Source organism: Mauremys reevesii, linkage group 5, assembly GCF_016161935.1.
Source record: "Mauremys reevesii isolate NIE-2019 linkage group 5, ASM1616193v1, whole genome shotgun sequence".
Taxonomy (NCBI): domain Eukaryota; kingdom Metazoa; phylum Chordata; order Testudines; family Geoemydidae; genus Mauremys; species Mauremys reevesii.
In genome coordinates, this window is record NC_052627.1 from 71,615,074 (window position 1) to 71,635,089 (window position 20,016).

At 44.0% G+C, this 20,016-nt stretch overlaps 1 protein-coding gene across 7 annotated transcripts in view; it reads left to right on the forward strand.

Annotated features, from left to right (window-relative positions):
• Nucleotides 1–473, forward strand: part of GALNTL6 (polypeptide N-acetylgalactosaminyltransferase like 6) — a 564,733-nt gene extending 564,260 nt beyond the window's left edge. For all 7 annotated transcript variants that reach the window (XM_039541775.1, XM_039541782.1, XM_039541783.1 and 4 more), the window contains one exon: nucleotides 100–473. In XM_039541775.1, coding sequence (XP_039397709.1) covers nucleotides 100–267 — 168 coding nt within the window. In that variant the 3' untranslated portion in view covers nucleotides 268–473. The remainder of the gene's footprint in view (nucleotides 1–99) is intronic.
• The last annotated feature ends 19,543 nt before the right edge of the window (nucleotides 474–20,016 follow it).

Here is a 20,016-nt window from a genome sequence, read left to right on the forward strand (position 1 = left end):
TCAACTAGAGTTGTGTTTATCCAAGTTCTAGCAAATGAGAACACTTTTAATCACTTGGCATTTACTACTTAATTCTATTTTTTTTTCTCATTCCCATAGGACAAAACTTTGTTCCATCCGGTAAGCAACAGCTGTATAGATTGCAACCCAGCTGAGAAGAAGATTTTCATGAACAGATGTGATCCTTTATCTGAAACTCAGCAGTGGATTTTTGAACATATTAATATGACTGTTTTAGAAAAATTTAACGGCAAGGCCAGTTCCTAGGGAAAAATACAGATTACATACAGATTGCAAACAACATTTTGGCCAGCATCTGGGTCGAAGGAGTCAGGAATTAAATTTCCTAGATCCAGGAAGTTTTTTCTGAGGATTAAGCAAATGCCATGGCAAAGGCCAATGGGCTGTCATTGTGGATGTACAGTATCTGAAGAACTTGGCTGAGAGCCTCACCAGATGCTGCTGAGAACTTCAGGCTGACAATTCCCTTGCTGGCCAAGGGAAAACTTTATTTAAAAAACTTTTCAAAACATTCTGAGTTAATAAATTGAAACAAAATTCTAGAGTTTCTCAGGTCAAATCCTGCTGTAGTGAATAGTTATGAATGGATGCTATTGGGGTGGGTATATGGTGTGCATGACTGCTATGGGAACCTGCAGAAATCACAGGTTAGGAACTAACCCACACTAGTGGAATGCTAACAGTCCCCCAGCACTCCAGACAAACTATATGATCTGGTGCCATTCTCTTAATAAAGGTTAGGTTAAGCGGGATTAACCCTCAGATTGCTGATGATGATTTTAAACACTTCCCCATTACATTCCTTTCATTACCAAAATAGGAATGGTAGAAATATAAGGGTTTAGAATTCTGTTGTAATGAAGCATGAAATAGACTTCTATGGTTTCAAAAGTCCCATTTCTCCTCAGCATTTGAGAAAAAAAAAGTCCATCAAAGCAATTAAATCAGAGTTCCATATATGATACAACCTACCTAACACTCATCAACTGTGATTCAAATCTAGCCTTCATCTAGATTAAAGGCCAAAAGATTAACAAGGCTACCAAATCTTTAAGTCATTCAATAGCAGGTATATGCACCAATAATAGCAGCACAATGCAAGGTTTGCAGAAAGGATTTCCCCTGGAAATCTATATTTACTTTTCCAGTATTTTTATTAAAACTAAAATTGCTTTAAATCAAATCAAAATATTCAGAGACATAAGAGGCATCATGGGTGACAGGCTAAATGTTTATTGTAAGTCATAGAGACTTATAGCCAAATAAGCATTGGTACACTGGAATCAGCTAAAAAGTGTTGGCTCCCTGCAGTGCAGCTTACAAGATCCTGCAGAAATTATAGGAGTTTCAGGGAGAGGGGGTGTTTTTGTTTTTTGCAAGGCGGTGGGGAGTCCTGTAAAACTAGTTAGCTCTTTTGCAGAGAACTTGATGAAATCATTTTAAAAACCGTGACTGTGCCACAGTTTTCAGCTAAGGCATTGTAAATTTCTGGATGGGGCCGTTAGGAAATGAAAGCAAGTATAAAATTCAAAAAAATTCAGTATTTTCACCTTTTAGTAGCATAAACAAAACTATCCAATCCACCACAGAATTTTCTTGCACTGATTATCGTTGTGGCATATAGTGTCCATCAGCTCTTACATATTTTTGGCATGGTCGGGGGAGAGTTAGTGGGTTAAAAATTTGTTTAGAGAGGCCTGTTCTTCTTCAGTGGAAATCAGTGAGTACCAATGTGGGCCACTGTAAAGAGTTCTGGAATTTCTAAAATTAAGAGCACATTTAAATGGCCTGGTTTTACTTGAAACCTGAACCAACAGATGAAAGCAAAGTGAATGCAGACATTAAAGCCTACAAGAGATGGCTGTAATAGCACTTGTCACTTTCAAAAATATGTATGAAATTAATCTGAAAACTTTGTATTATGTTGCTAGAAATGTGGCCAGCTAACCAAAATGTTCATATTTAAACTGTCCAGCCTGACAGTTGAAGGTGATTTTGTTTTGTTTATTGCTCTTTCAGCTGTATCTGTGATGATGACTGTTATCCACACTTGTGTGCTGTTTGTACCTATGGCTTCCAAACCTAGGTCACAGGCACATTTTAGGAGGAGCATGTCAGATCTGGAGCCTTCAGGATGCATGTCCTGAAAAATCAATTGTATGAATTACAACTGTATGTTGGAGAATTGCAGCAAGTGAGTAAAGATCTATTTCAAATGTTCAAGGAGCAATCTGTCTGTAGAGTTAAACTATTCCCATTATGTCTTTAAATATGTTACTGTTCAGACTTAATTGAGACTCACTACGCTGCAGCATAGAAGACAAGACCCCAGATTTTAACCTTAGGGTCTCTTACACCTGAGCCCAGGAGAGGTTGATGATAATCTGAGTTTTCATTAGAAAGGGTTTTTTTGTTTTGTTTTTTTTAATATAGCTACCTGTAGTTAGACCCTGACTGGTCATTACAGACTGTCAGCCCTCTCAGCTGCAGGACTCATAGCACAATTCATTTGCATCTTGAGCATGAGGAAAGAGGATTTGAAAACGGAAGAAAAATTGATGTCTAACGTGTAAAGTTGAAAATGAAATTCTCAGGATATCTATTTGGACTTGTCCCAAACCCTCAAAGCCATGGTATCAACAGTGTATGTCTGAGGTAGAAGGGTCAAAGGAGAACTGCTCTAAATGCTCCAGCACACCTGGCTAAACACTAGACTGCTGTTTTGACAAAGCCATTCTATGTCTCTTCCAGGTGTTTAATATTGTTCTGGCTCTAAACCAGTGGTTCCCAAACCTGTTCTGCCACTTGTGCAGGGAAAGCCCCTGGCCGGGCCGGTTTGTTTACCTTCCTTGTTTACCTGCCGCGTCCGCAGGTTCGGCCGATCGCGGCTCCCAATGGCCGCGGTTTGCTGCTCCAGGCCACTCCTTCACCAAAAAGCTTAAGTTAGGCATAAACTGTCATCCGCAGCTGAGAGATTTTGAGGCATGAAGTTAAACTGAGAGTCAAATCCTGCCTTGAATACCTAGAAAAGCCTCCCATGGATCTCAATAGAGTTCCATGGTGATTTTATGTGTAGAAATTCTACAAGTCTTCCCACAGCCATATCCCCTCCACCACCACCCCCAAAATTTGCATAGCTCAAAGGGCAGAATGAAAAATAAATTCTGCCTCCTTTATTGCATGCAGAGAATCTGCTGAATTGTTCAGCGTCAGCATGCATCTCTCCAAAATGGCAGATTTTGGTCCTTTGAGAACTCCCACTAAACATGTAATTTTGTTGTTTTTTTTTAAATCACATCAAATGTTGCATTTCTCCATATCTTATACAAAATTCTTAAAAAGCACTATTTAGAGTTAGTTCTACATATAATGAATTTCAGTGGAGTTATGCCAGTTTACACCAACTGATGAACTGTCCCTACATTTTTTCTGTTTCTAAAAACATAGGGTTTGGGGAGGAGAGATTCTATTTTCATGAATCAGCTCCTGCTGTTCATTCTTCACTTTAAGGTTATTAGATCTATTTGTGACATCAAAAGTAATTGCTGCAGAAATTATAATGTAACAAAGGATAGGAGCTTAACTAGAGAAAGTGGAATAAGCAACAGGTCCACCTAAAACTCTTAAGAAAGCAAGGTCTTGTTTTCATGCAAATATTTCAAGTCATAAAATAACAAAGGTGGGGTGGGAGGCAAAATAAAGTCATGTCAGCACAGCTATTTCTAAACAGAATTATTTTCAAATGTTTCCAGGAGGCATCAGCAGCTCTTTAATCTGTCAGAATGATTGACATGTCAGAGAAGTAATCTTGCTGAAAAAGTCCTGACGTTGTGACAAGATTTCACTTCTTATTAGTAGTGATCTGATTTCAGAAAGGTCAGGTTGTTTTGAGACAATGCTTTCAGCAATCCCACTCTGATACAAGAGTAAGGGTGTTTAATAGCATAACATAATGCGTATTTCTATATCTGAATAAGGTCAGTTTATAGACAAAATGCTCCTTAAATATTGAAATAAATGTTTAGTCTTCAGAACTGTTCATCATGATAAAGAGATCTCAGTTTAAAAGAAAATGGGCATACATTTCTTAACCCAGTATGTGCTTACATTCCATTGACCTAAGTGAAATTCTGGGGCCATGGAAAACTAGTAGCAAAAGGTCCAAACTAGCTCAGTGAACTGAATTTAGTGGTCGCAGTCCTTTTCACAAAGGACAGGTGTTCCCATCACAGTTGATGCCAGTTTGCATTCTTGTTGGCAGTCTCAGCAGAAGCTGAAGATTAAATAAGATGGAGACTTCATTATTCTTTCATCTTAGCCAGTCAGATCAGGGTTGAGGCATGTTAGCAGGGCAGTATTAGGAGGTCTGCACAGCTGCTACCACCCATTCTATATCTCTGTCATCCAGCATTTTATGTGAAGATACAAAATCCACATTAGATCAGAAAATTAAAAAGAAAAAATATATTTTAATATCAGTAAAGGTGGCTATAAAAACCACTTCAAAGCCTTCAAACTGAAAAACTGACCTGAGGCAATTTGGTGATGGGTACTAGATATATACAGCTCATGAACTGCTCACAAAGTAGAGGCTGGCTAGGACTGAACTAGGCAACCTGACTTGCCTAGCTGGCCCACAAATCTGTGCCGTATCTGTTGGTTCAAAGAGCACAAGAACCCCAGGACTGGTTTTGTACATCATTTTTGAGAGCTTTTCTTCTCTGAAACAAAGAATGAGCTTCCATAAATGATCTCACAGTATAGACCAATGAGGAGTTGCAATAATATTTAAGGTAGTGGCTGTTGGTGGAGATGCAGGTTTAACAGGAAGCATACCTGGCACCTCTGCACACAGCAGTCAAAGGTTCATGAGACTTCTTGTTCCCAAACAAAAGTCCTCACCTGGAAAAACTTTGAATGAGTAAGTAATATGGCTACCTTAGTTGTTCTACCCTATGCAGTATTTTCTAATTACAAGTTGTACTCTGGATCTGAATCAGAGTTTGGTACCTCTGTAGCTGATGGCATTATTTTTAAACAACTCTGTCCTCCTTGTAACTGTCATAGAGGAGTATTTGTAACCTTATGGTATTACCTCTGAGAGTGTTCTGCGTGCACAATACCCAAGAAAATGATTTAAGCAGGAAAAAGCAACTTTGTCATTCAAAATGTTACATTGAATACTAACTAACTTTTAGCTGGAGATAAATTGAAAAACATTTCAGGTGTTTCTCAAATTCTGTATTGTTCAGAGGACACTGTTGAAGGTGTATATTTTGGCACTACTTTCATACAGTAAGCTTGCTAGGCATCAATAATACCAGTAATATCACCCAGTGAAGTGGAACTTCCAAATATTATGTGGCAGCGCTCTGCACGCTGATTGGCTGACAGTGTGATTTTAATAGAGAAAGTATCTCCTTCCATGGATGGTACTTTAACGAAGAGCTTTCTACCATGATGGTTAGGTATTCCAGAGACCTTTGGTGACTTCTGTCTAGCTACCTTAGATAGTTGTATTTATTATTTTACAGTGCCCAATAGTGTACTTGGCATCTCCCTGCGCAGATAAGAAAATAGTTCTTGCCCCAAAGAGCTTACAATTTAATTTCAAACAATGATGGAATGAAGACAATAGAATGAGGGTAGTGCTAAAGCACTAGGACTATGGGGTGATACAGCAATGGTATGTGCAGAGCACAGTGAAACAGGTTTTTTTTTTCAATTATGTACATAAATGTGTTTAATGATTAACTACTTGTAGGCATCCTGGTAGAAGTGGATTTTGGTGGGGGGGAGGAACGAGGAGAAGTAAAATGGCCTTGTGGACTGAGCCAAGGATGTTCCATGTGTTGCAAGTGACATGGGAAAAGGGCACAGTGATGGTTGTTACAGAAGCAGAGACAGACTGGGTACTGAGGCTGGCATAATGGGGGGGAAGGTGTAAAGCGAGGTGTGATGAGTCAGTTAGATAAGTGATGCCAGTATCTAAGAGACATTTGCAAATTAAGAACATAAGAACATAAGTAGTTTAACTAGGGGCCACCAAATGAAATTAATGGGCAGCAGGTTTAAAACAAATAAAAGGAAGTTCTTCTTCACGCAGCGCACAGTCAACTTGTGGAACTCCTTACCTGAGGAGGTTGTGAAGGCTAGGACTATAACAGCATTTAAAAGAGAACTGGATAAATTCATGGTGGTGAAGTCCATAAATGGCTATTAGCCAGGATAGGTAAGGAATGGTGTCCCTAGCCTCTGTTTGTCAGAGGATGGAGATGGATGGCAGGAGAGAGATCACTTGATCATTGCCTGTTAGGGTCACTCCCTCTGGGGCACCTGGCATTGGCCACTGTCGGTAGACAGATACTGGGCTAGATGGACCTTTGGTCTGACCCGGTACGGCCGTTCTTATGTTCTTAAATAGCTTGAGCTCTTTGAGCCTATTACACTAAGGCATGTTTTCTAATCCTTTAATCATTCTTGTGGCTCTTCTCTGAACCCTCTCCAATTTATCAACATCCTTCTTCAATTGTGGGTACCAGAAATGGACAGAGTCTTCCAGAAGCAGTTACATCAGTGCCAAATACAGAGGTAAAATAACCTCTCTACTTCTACTTGAGATTCCCCTATTTATGCATCCCAGGAGTGCACCCTTTTGGCCACAGCATTGCACTGGGAGCTCATGTTCAGCTGATTATCCACCACAAGCTCCATATCTTTTCAGAGTCACTGCTTCCGAGGATAGTATCCCCCATCATGTAAGTATGCATCACTGTAACATGCTACTCCTGAGTGTACCCATAAGGTTTACTATTTCACATCACCCAAAACAGATATTCTCTGGAGATTTAAGTATCCAATTGACTTTTAAAGGGAGAGGGGATATCTTGAGAGAAATTTGCATATTCCTACTCCAGTCAGCAAGTAGGCAAGCTAGCCACTGGCAATCTACATTGATTATGACCAATTAACAGGCAAGACAAAGTTGTCTAATTCCATGGGAGTTGACAGTACAATAAACTATTACTGTATTTTGTTAAATCTTTCTGAAATTATGGGAAAATGTTATTTTTTCAGGTGTGTGCATTTAAGGTATTATATACTGACTCTGACCAATAATATATACTTTATAATGAAAAAATGTAAGCATACATTCTGTGCTGACTAGACTGAAATAGTTGGCTTAGATCTTAATTAATCATGGCTGTAGAAGCTTTGATAAACTTAATGCATTAAAATAACATTTCAGTGTCAACCCTAAAGGATTTACAGAGAGCACATGCCTGTAAATTACTAGACTGTAATGCAGATCTTGAAATATGGAATAAAAATTGTTCACCTGTCCTTGTGTTTTATATTCAATTGTATTAAGTTATGGGACACAAAAGGAAAAGATGGTTAAAGTACCGTCTCCAAAAAATTACCTTGATTTGAATTAATAAATACCTCTTAGAAATCACAGTATTTATTTTTTCAATTGCCCTTGTATACATTGCTATAGGGGTTCTCGCAAAAAAATTTCTGGTGGCCTCGGAGTGTGGCCACCAACTGTTGCTGGTGGCCGCACTGACAATTTTTCCTAAAAATACTTAACTTCAGGAAAAACAAATAAATATGCACATATACACATCCAAATCATTGTAATTTATTCATGTGGGGGCGTTTCAGACTCAGTAATACAAATAATTTACAGTTGTCTCTATTCTTTACTGGACCTAAACAGAACAGAAACACAAATAAGGTGCTTTGCATGTTCCTGTCTTTTTGTTGTTGTTTCTTTTGCTTTTTTGGCTGCGCTTTTTTCCCCCCCTAAGACTTGCTAGATCAGGGGTGGGCAAACTATAGCCCAGGGGCTACATCCGGCCCTTCCGACATTTTAATCCAGCCCTCGAGCTCCCGCCATGGAGCGGAGTCTGGGGCTTGTCCTGCTCCAGTGAGGTCGGGGGTTTGCCCTGCTCTGTGTGGCCTCCAGAAGCAGCAGCATGAGGGCTCCACACCCCTCCCCAAGTGCTGCCCCCACAGCTCCCATTGCCCAGGAACCACGGCCAATGGGAGCTGCAGGGGCAGAACCGGTAGATGGGGCAGGGCCCAGAGCTGCCTGGCTGCACATCTGCGTAACAGGGGGGAATGTGCCATTGCTTCTGGGAGCTGTTTGAGGTAAGTGCTGCCCGGATCCTGCACCCCTGACCTCCTCCCATGCCCCAACCCCCCTGTCCCAGCCTGATCCCCCTTCCGCCCTCTGAACCTCTCAGTCCCAGCCTGGAGCACCCTCCTGCACCCCCAAACCTCCAGCCCCACCCCAGAGCTTGTTCCCCCAGCCAGATCCCTCACCCCCTCCTGCACCCCAACCCCCAATTTTATGGCCTGCCCTACAATGTCCATACCCAGATGTGGTGCTTGGGCCAAAATGTTTGCCCACCCCTGTGCTAGATAAGTCTTCTCCTGTGAAAATTGATACACCTCTACCCCGCTATAACGCAGCCCGATGTAACATGAATTTGGACATAACGCAGTAAAGCAGCACTCTGGGAAGGGTGGGACTGCGCACTCTGGTAGATCAAAGCAAGTTCGATATAACAGTTTTACCTATAACGTGGTAAGATTTTTTGACTCCTGAGGACAGCATTATATGGGGTAGAGGTGTATTGATATGTCTGTTAATATCACTTTTCACAGCAGACTTACTCAACCCTGGCAAACCTTGACACAAATTAAGCCCTGGATGGGGAGGTGGGCAGGGAGGCAGTGGGGCCCAGAGGAGCCTGGAACCAGAACCTGCCACCACATGGACTGAGCCTGAAACCGTGTGGCTGAAGCCTGCCTCCCCTACTCCGGGAAAGTGGGGAATTCACCAGCTGCCTGCACCTCCAGCGTTTGTGTCTCTAGAGGGGGGGCAGGGCCCAACCCCTGCTATAGGCCCTGGAAGAGGGGCCACTACTTTGTGCACCGCCATCACATCCCATATCACTGTGACCGTAAGAAAGGGCTCTGGTGGCCACATGCAGCCATGGTGGCCGCATTTGAGAAACTATACTAGAATTACCTGCTCTGTCAAGAGGATGAAGAACGTGAGAAGTTTTTCATGAGTAAGCAGGTACAACAATTTTATGGCTTCACAGGATTTCAGAACTGTTTGCAGTTCCACACACCATGACCCCATGGGCTTTGTGATCATCAACAGGGACAAAACTCAGAATCTTCTGCTCCAAAAAACACAAGCCTCTATCACTGAAAGAGAATCTGTTAGCTATGGCAATGTTAGGGCTGATATCCTCAATGGCTCAGCCACTAGAATGAGATATGGACATACACACTTCAATATATCTAACATTTTATAGAGGGCAGTTGTATACATTCAAGAAAGGAGCTGAAAATGATAGTAGGGGTCTGATTCTCATCTAGTAATGGTGTCACACCTATGTATATTCTCTGTGAAAGCTGAGACAGGCTCTGTAGGTGAATTCCTGGCCCTTCTGAAGTCAATGGCAAAGCTCCCATCGATTTCAACGGAGCTGGGATTTTACCCAGTGTTTTTATTATTTTTGCTTGACTGAGCTATTTAAGTACATCAGAGATGATGATTCTTGTCATGTCCTTACTTCATTAGTTGAGTTGGAACATGCTTATTCAACCTCATTGCAACTGAAGATGAATAAAAACAGAAATCACCTCCACAGACAGAAGTTGGAACTATTTACTATCTATAAAATAAAAATTGTATCCATTTTGTTGGTAATAGAATTTTTTGCCTACTGAACCAATCTGAACATGCAATGCAGCAATTGATAGCTCATGCTGTGTAGATGACAATAGTCAATCGTCTTTTCAGGGTATTTTTTCTAATGTATGTTCATTTTCTTACAGGCAGGCAAGGAATGATTCTTTTTGTTTCTTTACCATTTTTTATATGTATATCCTCACACACATTTCACTTGCATAGGACTGTGGTTAAAAAAATATTCTAAATAAATTAATACCTGACATTCCACCAAAGTCAGTGGAGTTTCACCAGGAATTAATTTGGCACATTTGTTTTGGGTAGCATTTGTTTATTGCTGGACTCTCCTGAACCTTCAATTAAGCAAGCTTTCATTTTCAAGCCCTTTAAAAATAATAGGTGACAAGAATGACTACAAGCGCCCATTAAAATAACTGATTGCCTCTTCTCGACCAGGTACAAAAGGTGCCTCTAATCAAAAACCAACTGAAAATATTAGCAGCCAGCTGAGGAGGAAAAAATTAATTATCTTAATTGTCATTTTAGCCAATCCAATAACTACGTTATTGGGGCTTAAGCCTTTAGGCAGTTCAGTTGTGTAGTGCTTAACAAATATCCCTAAATCACTGCTTTAAATGAAGAGAATTCCTGAATAACAGGACAGCTGCAAAAATTAGTCCTGGATCCCAAAAGAGACTGGAGTTGTTAAGATCAGAGGAGGTATGCTTGGCATGAGAACAACTGCCAACAAAGGACAGTTATTAAAAGAACATTAAGCCATTTTAGATACCTCAAAAAAAACAACCACCACCACCAAACAATTAGAAATCAGTTTTAAGATAAACCATATAGCCTGAAGTAGAACATAGGATAACTAAAGTTTCTATCCTCAGTATTGTCAGGAATTCACAGCTCGACGAAAGCACTTGTATAAAATACAAGACAGGCTTATCTGAACATTATATCAGATGTGGACACTCTAGGAAAAAGGCTTTTGAAAGCATTTTGCAGGCAAGGGCATGTCTGGGGAAGACGATGAGACTTGGAGTGGGAAGGGGAACACATGCCTGTCTGAAGATGGAGGGAAGAGGAATGCATGCCTCTCTTCTCACCATACTTCTGGATCATATGAGAAATGTTGGTCAGTCCTTCTTTGCACAACTTCATAAGCTAAAAACCAGTGGGCGGTAAGACACAAAGGGCACGGTTACACTTACGAGTTAGAGCACATTAAAGCAGACCCGGGCACCCTAACTCATGACGTGTCCACATTGGCAAGACACGTAGAGCACCTGGACTTCATGGCTAGAACACTCCTGGTAATTCACCTCGGTGAGTGGAATAACATTTGATGTGCCCCTGCTGGAGCACCGCAGCACCAATGCGGATGCCCTGGTCTGTTAATGCGCTCTGATCGGCCTCCAGAAGTGTCCCACGATGCCTGTTCTAGCCACTCTGGTCATCACTTTGAACTCTACTGCCCTGCCCTCAGGTGACCAACTGTCAGACCTGCCCTTTAAATTCTCTGGGAATTTTGAAAATCCCCTTCCTGTTGTCTCAGCCAGGTGTGGAGTGCTCTTAGCAAATCTTTCCAGGTGACCATGCCTCCATGTGCCAGGCGCTCCACAGTATGGAGCAATGGTGAGGTGCTGGACCTCATCAGTGTTTGGCGGGAGGAAGCTGTCCAGTCCCAGCTGCACTCCAGCTGTAGGAATTACGATACCTTCAGGCAGATATCAAGGGACATGATGGAAAGGGGCCATGACCGGGATGCAGTGAAGGAGCTGCGGAATGCCTACCGCGGAGCCCGCAAGGCAAACCACTGCTCTGGTGGTGCCCCTGAGACCTGCTGTTTCTACAAAGAGCTGGACGAGATACTTGAGGGCGACCTCACCTCCACTCCAAGTACCACCATGGACACTTCAAGCCCAGTTCAACAAGGCAAGAGGCAGAGGGGGAAAGTGGGAGTGAGGGTGCTGAGGAGGAAGAAGACACCCCGGCATCCCTAGATGCATGCAGCCAGGAGCTGTTCTCAAGCCAGGAGGAAGGTAGTCAGTCACGGCGGCCGGTGCTTGGGGAAGGACAAACACCAGAGGAGATTCCCGGTAAGCGGCTTTTATTTTGGGAAGGAAGTTCATCGAATCATAGATTATCAGGGTTGGGAGGGACCTCAGGAGGTCATCTAGTCCAACCCCCTACTCAAAGGGGGACTAATCCCCAGACAGATTTTTGCCCTAGATCCCTAAATGGCCCCCTCATGGATTAAGCTCACAACCCTGGATTTAGCAGGCCAATGCTCAAACCACTGAGCTATCAGTACAGGCTCTTGGGGAGAGGAGGGCTTGGGCTGCATGCATGCCTAGATGCAGAACAGGGCATTGATGTGCTCTCTCACATCATGGTAAGTGGCCTCAATGATCTCTTTAACGGTCTCATCCAGAAGTTGGGCAATGCAGTGATGCAGTGTTGTCTCAGTCAGGCTAACTGTGCCGTGTGGGGCGGGGGGACCATTGCTGCACACAGGCAAGCTGCATGTGGGCCAGGGCGGAAGCCGCATTGTAGTAGAAGACCCTCCCTTGCTTCCCAGGTCATCCTCAGCAGTGAGATATCTTCCAGGATGAACTCCTGTGAAAAATGTGGAGACAGTGTTCAGTATAGGGGCCCCCTGCAGCTGTTGGCTCTCCCCAAGGCACAGAAACCCAGAGGACAGTACAGCCGTGAAACAATCAGTCCCCTTTGACTCTGTGCTTACTCACCATTTTGGGGCTCCCGTGGGTTGTGCGCACTCGCTTTGGGACGGGCAAATTATGCTATTGTGTCGACTGTGCTTGCCCTTAAGTATGGGGGAATCATTGCTCCGTCTGGTGTGAACAATGCTGCCTCTGTTAAGTGTTGCATTTTGCCTTTACAGATGCAGCCTTGAGATCTCAGCCATCTGTGTCATGGGCGCTGACTCCGTGGGTGCTCCAGGCTGAAGCACCCAGGGGGAAAAATTGGTGAGTGCTTAGCACCCACCGGCAGCTCCCTGCCCCCCCGCCTCGCTCACCTACACCTCCACTCCGCCCCCGCCTCCTCCCCTGAAAGCGCCGCATGCCCACTTTTTCCCCCTAGCTCCCAGCACTTGCGCCACAAAACAGCTGTTTCCTGCAGCTGGGAGGGGGAATGCAGTCCACTCAGGGAAGAGGCAGGGCCAGGGCTAGTAAGGGTCCAATAGGGGCAGGGAGGGGGCGGAGCTGGGGCAGGGATTTAGGGGAAGAGGTTGGAATGGGGGTGGGACAAGGGTGGGGAAAGGGTGGAGTTGGGGCAGGGCCGGGGGCACACCGGAGGTGGGGAAAGTTGGCGCCTATGGTCTGTGTTATCACCGGCCGAAAGCCTCCAAAGAATTAGAAGCACGTAGAAGCAAAGAAGACATGCTGCATGAAGTAAAGCAGCAGTCCATTAATGAGAATCTGAAAGCTCAGGAGTAGAGGGAGAGTGAAAGGAGGATCTCCCAGCAGAATGAGGAGCACCAACACAAAAGCACGGCGCTCCAGCAGCAAAGCATGGATCAGGTGATAAGCATCATGGAGCTGCAAGCGGACTCGATCCAGGCACTTGTAGCCATGCAGGCGGAGCACTACCGTGCCTGCCCCCCACTGCAGCCCTTGTCCCAAAACTCTTTCCCTTGTGCCCCCCATGTCACCTCCAACCCACTTTCCCCAACATCTGGGTTCTTATCACCACCAGCTGCCTCCAACACCTGTAGCTTCACCATCTAGCCCTGAAAACTATGACCTTTACTCACTGCACTCAACCCCCATTACCAGGCATTATAGCCATCCTGAAGTGCAGCACTCCAGACAGGAAGGCTGTGTATGATAACAGGAATACACAAATCTGTGATTGTACCATTCCCCACCCCACCCCCTTGCCCTTTCTGTCTCCCAAGCAGTTATGTTTCTTTTCAATAAATAAAATTTCTTTTCAATAAATGGATTTTTGGCTTTGAAAATATTCTTTATTATTGCATAAAGTAAAAGATACCTTAGCCCAGGAAAGCAACAGGCACTGCAAGTCAGCGTAGCAAACACAGATTCCTACTAACATTGGAACCACTGCACTTCACTCCTGTGCAGGGCACCAGACATTACTGGTGGCTTTCAGCCTCAAATTGTTCCCTCAAGGTATTCCCTAATCCTTGCAGCCCTCCGCTGGGCCCCTCTAATAGCCCTGCTCTCTGAATGTTCAAATTCAGCCTCCAGGTGTTGAACCTCCAAGTTCCATGCCTGAGTGAATCTTTCACCCTTCCCTTCACAAATGTTATGGAGAGTACAGCATACTTGTCATCGGCCAGGTCCAGCTTCCCATACAGAGAGCGCCAGAGGCCCTTTAAATGGCCCAAAGCACACTCCACAGTCATTCTGCTCCGGCTCAGCCTGTTGTTGAACTGCTCCTTGCTGCTGTCAAGGTTCCCTATGTAGGGTTTCATGAGCCACAGCATTAAAGGATAAGCGGGGTCTCCAAGGATCACAATGGGCATTTCGACTTCCCCTATACTACGGTGATCTCCTGGTCTGGGAAAAAAGTCCTGGCTTACAGCTTCCTGAACAGGCCAGTGTTCCGAAAAATGCACCTTTCCAGGCCAGCCTGCATTAATGTCAATGAAACACCCACAGTGATCCACAAGCACCTGGAGAACCATAGAGAAATACCCCTTCCGATTAACATACTCGGAGGCTAGATGGCCTGGTACCAGAATTGGAATATGCATTCCATCTTTCACCCCTCCGCAGTTAGGGAAACCCATTTGTGCAAAGCCAGCCATGATGTCATGCCCATTACCAGAGTCACGGTTCTTCTGAGCAGGATGCAATTAATGGCCCTGCAAACTTGCATCAACATGATTCCAACAGTCGACTTTCCCATTCCAAACTGGTTAGCGAACAATCGGTAGCTGTCTGGAGTTGCCAGCTTCCAGATTGCAATAGCCATCTGCTTCTCCACCGTCAGGACAGCTCTCAATCTCGTGTCCTTGTGCTGCAGGGTGGGGGCAAGCTCATCACACAGTCCCATGAAAGTGGCTTTTCTCATCCAAAAGTTCTGCAGCCACTCTTGTCATCCCAGACTTGCATGATGATGTGATCCCACCACTCAGTGCTTGTTTCCCAAGCCCAAAAGCGGCGTTTCACGGTGGTGAGCATGTTTGTGAATGCTACAAGCAATCTCATGTCATCTGAGTTACTCAAGTCGATATAATCGTCAGAGTCCTCACTGTCAGTTTGGATCTTAAGGAGTAACTCACCTGCCAAACGTGACGTGCTGGCGAGACTCGTCAACATATTTCTCAGCAGTTTGGGCTCCATACCCGTAGACTGAAAGAGAAGACTGAGTGCACAGTACAAAAAATGTTGAAAGATGGCACCAAATGTGGACGGAAGCACAGGCATTGCTGGGATGCAAACCGATGCATCATGGAGCATTGGGACAGGACCCAGAATGCCCCGCACCCCCTGTCCCCTTCCCACAAGCCACAGCACCAGAATGAGAAAAGGTGTTCTATGGGATAGCTGCCCATAATGCACCGCTCCCAATGCCACTGCAAGTGCCGCAAATATGGCCACACCAGTGTGCTTGCAGCTGTCAGTGTGGATGGACTGCAACCCTTTCCCTGTTGTGCTCTCTGAAGGCTGGTTTAACTCAAAGTCCTCTACATTCGCAAGTGTAGACATGCCCAAAGTGAGTGTGTGGTCACTCAAAATATAGGTAACATGGGACCTGGTCTAAAACCCACTGAAGTCAACAAGAATCTTATTAGACACAGGGCTAGAAATCCCTATACTGTAAACTTTCCATTATAACATTATTAACAATATGACTGGAACTAGGGGTGTAATTCCAGTCTGTAGACACGCTTGCTAGGTCTCATCAAACTAGCATGCTAAAAATAATAACCTAGCCACAGATTCTGGGCAGGTTTGTATTTGGGGCAGCTAGCCTCTGCCTATGCTACCACCGTTACACTACTACTTTTAATGCACTAGCTTGATAAGAGTTAGCACAGATGTGTCTACGTGAGTTAGGAATCACACTGCTAGCTCCAAATGTAAGCATAGCCCAAAATTCATACAGCTATAATTTTGGAAGGCAGTGAGTCATGTTCAGTAAGACTAAAGGGTAAATTGACTAACATAATTCAAAAGTTCTTGGTTTTCTATTTGTTACCTTATATCTCATTATCAGGTCAGGATGCAGAATGTAAATATAGACAGTAGGACAGGAACATTAAAAAGGTTTCCAATTTCATTTTATTTAGCCTTGCTTGGTGGCTTTAAGATAAGCATGTTGAAAGTAATATTACATATTATTGCTATGAGCTGGGTGAAACCTTTTCATGGGTTTGGTTAAAACCCCTTTGAGGTTGGTAGGTGTGATCTTACTGTTCAATTAACATAACATTAAACATCAACCCATCACATTTTGGGTGCAGTCCAGATCAGTGAGGGGTTATGTCACCAGTTTCCCTGTAACCCTGGGCGCCTCGTAATGCTTTGCTGACATAGCTCCCAGCCTGGGCCACTCACAAACAGCCTACAGCATGAAGGTCACACCTAGCTGCAGCCCTTGTCCAGCAGCTTGCTAACAATACACCAGTCACACACAGTCTTCCACCCAACATGGTTACTACTTGCAGGGTGACTCCAACACACTCCCAAATCCAGGTTTTCCCAAAAATGTGTGTTCTGCACCATCCAGCCCTCTCCCAGTCAGTTCATATATTAAGGTTTGTTGCCCCAGTATGGAGTCAATATACAACAGTATATTAGTTATTTTAACTGTAATTACTAAACAGTTCAGTTTAAACACTGCTCTGGATTGGTTTAGATTAAAATAAAATGAGATAGGATTTTAAGTGACTTCAAGTATAAGAGACAAAAGTTAGAAATGGTTATAAGACAATAAAAGTGAAAACACTTGTCAAAGTCTAAAACTTAATAAGAACGGCCATACTGAGTCAGACCAAAGGTCCATCTAGCCCAATATCCTGTCTTCTGATAGTGTCCAACGCCAAGTACCCCAGAGGGAATGAACAGAACAGGTAATCATTAAGTGATCCATCCCGTCACCCATTCCCAACTTCTGGCAAAGCTTTCATTCAAAGCTTTGTTTAATATGGCTTTTCTCACCCACAGTCTTCCAGCAAGATGGTGACTGACCCTTTCTGTGGTCAGGGTCACTCCTAGAGGCCTAATGATGCTGGTGCTGGACCTCATCAGTGTTTGGCGGGAGATCATTGCAGGGGTGCTGGAACAGTTTGTATAGTAGAGGTGCTAAGAGCCATTGAACCAAACCGTAAACCGTGTATATGATGGAAACCACTTCAAGCCAGGGGGGTGCTACCGCGCCCCCAGCACCCCTAGTTCCAGCATGTATGGATCTTGGGGTTTTCTGCCCCTTTCCTTTATAGTCCAGTGACCCTGTGAAGTGGATTCTTCTTAAGGTTATCCCTCCAAATAAAAAGAAATAAAAAGAAAGGAGTACTTGTGGCACCTTAGAGACTAACAAATTTATCTGAGCATAAGCTTTTGTGGGCTACAGCCCACTTCTTTGGATGCAACCAAAGCTTATGCTCAAATAAATTTGTTAGTCTCTAAGGTGCCACAAGTACTCCTGTTCTTTTTATTTGGAGGGGTAACCTTAAGAAGTCCTATAATGACTTGTCAGTAGTAGTGTATATTATGAAATGATGTAAATATAATATAAAAATGAAGAAAAGTTTGGAATTCTGAAACAAAAATTTTCCAAAACAAATTTGTTCATTTCAAAATATTTTTTCCTGCAGGAATATGCATCAAAATTAGACACATTTTCCAAAATGTTTTGATTTGAAAACCTTGTTTTTTGACCAAAAAATTCCAATCAGCTCTCTTTAGCACCTCCCATCTAGATGACCTGCAACGTGATGATCATAATGGTCCCTTCTGACCTTAAAGTCTATGAGTTTACACGCTCAATGTGTGCGCCTTAAACAAATCTAGAAACTGAGCTGGTCAAGAAGACAACAGTCACTTGGTAGACAGTATATGGTGCTAGGTACATAGGGAACCACTGCTCCATGCTCTGCATTGGCTGACAGGTTGATTTTTTACCTATAATTCCTGAAATGCATTGGAGACTCCCACCTGAGAGGTCCTCTCTCTTGAGGGATCACCCTCTCTGTCCCATTTGCTAATACCACACCTTTAATCAACAGAGTTCACAATGGAATCCGCTTCATATAAAAGGGAGGATGCTGCCACCAGGGTATTCTCACTGAGGGACTCCTCCCCTTGGTCTGAAATATCACGATCCTTCAAGGCAGACTCCAATGCCTAGCTTCTTAGGGAGTGAGGGATACAATAAGTGATGGTGTCCATGGGGGAAGCAGGGTTTATTTGTCTTTGGTTAGTTATTTTTTGGTTTGGAGATGAGGTGAAACTGCTGGTTTTAGTTTTGTAGATGCCTAACTCAATCCTTATATGGCTCCCATCGGTGCAGTATCTCTGAGCACCTTTCCTGCATTAAAAATAGAAATAATATCTCTTTCTTCCTTCACAACCTGCAGAAGTTATTTTGTGTGTAAGTATGTGTAGAACACCAAGACAAAGAGATGAGGTTTGCATTTCATTCTGGCAGAGGGCCAGCAGCCGCTGAAGGAGGATACAGGGAAGCCACCTGCAAGCCTGAAACATGAAGAGACAACTGAAGGACAATGCAGAGGATCTCACAAAGAAAGCACAGCTAATGAAACTGAACCCTGGTACTGGAATCTACCCCACTAGTAAGTTGTCCTCAACAAAGGGATGGATTAGGCTAGGGAATGCACTCTAGGAACTAGGCCTGAGGAGCTACCATGGGGCAGAGTTATCCTTTTCTCCTTTTGTGCCCTCTAGGAACTGATTTACTGTTTCCTTCTAGCAATGCAGGTGAGTGCATTGTGGGGAGGGGACCCACCAGGTTGTAGGGCCTCCAAGTGCCTAGCATCTGAAGTGCCTCCATGTTTGCATTTGAGCTCCTCGTACACTCGGCATACTACCATGTACCTGAAGGAGTTTGGTGCACAATGATACTCACAGCATCCCCACCAGGTAGGCTCAATTACAGTGTTGCATTTGGTTGCTTTCTCCTTTCCATGTAGACTATCCTCAATCATTTATTTACCTAGCAAGTAGTGATTACTAGTCATATCACAGTGCAAGCCAGAAACCCCAGTCAAATCAGGTCCCTATTGTGAATTTCACAAAAACACTGTATGAGGCAACCTCTATCCTGAAGAGTTTATAGTCTAGATTGTTTTAACAAAAAAACAACTTTCTCAACAACACTCTGACATGGTTGTCCGTCCGTCCCCCCCCCCCCCCCACACACACACACACACACTCTGCCTTAGGCTCCCTCCCTTAAGGTGCTAGTTCCACGGGGAAGCAAGCCACCTCATCCTCAGGTTTCTCCCAGGCCACTTCCACCACCTAGGGAGGTAAGGGTAGATCCTTGCAGGTGTCAGGTACAAGAGGGCACACTGATCCTGGAGCCTGTACTCTCATGTCACGGCAACCAAGGCTGTTGGAGGTATCACCTTGGTCAGCCCATAACCTAACCCCTCTCAGTTATATTCCTTACCACTCCAAAGTCTGTCTCCCAACACTGCAAGACAGCTCACAGAACCCAGAATTGCTGACATCAGGACTCCTACTCTGTAAAGATGCCAACCCCAGGTGCCTCCAAATTCCTGTCTCTGCAGGTGGGGTAGTGGAAAGGTGTTCAGCTAGCTCCATCCCCATGCTGTTACTACAAATGAGTTTATCCTTAAACAGCCATCCTCCCATGAGTTCCACAGTGGGCTCCAGTCAACAGCATAGTGCTCTTGGAAGGGACAGAGATGTTCCTTGGGCCATGTGTCCCTAAAATACTGGCTACACGTGGTTGGGGTCCAATTATCCTCTTCCCCCATGCCCTGATGCTGCTGCTGAGTCTCTGCTCCCTGCAAGAAACCCTCTCCTTTCTGAACTGGTGACTCATCTGACCATTTATCAAGACTTTCCTCCCCAAGATCTTTTTCAAAGGATTGAAGATGTAATAATTCCTTCATGGGAAATACAGGATTGTCAAAAATGGATGGAGGATGAAGTGAAACAAGAAAAGAAAGTCCAGGCTTGGCTTAAGCTAAGAATATCCACTCTGTTACCCTGAGAGACACCATCAAGGTGGGGGTACATGGTACAATAATTTGATTTTCTATCACAAATCCAGAACAATGTGAA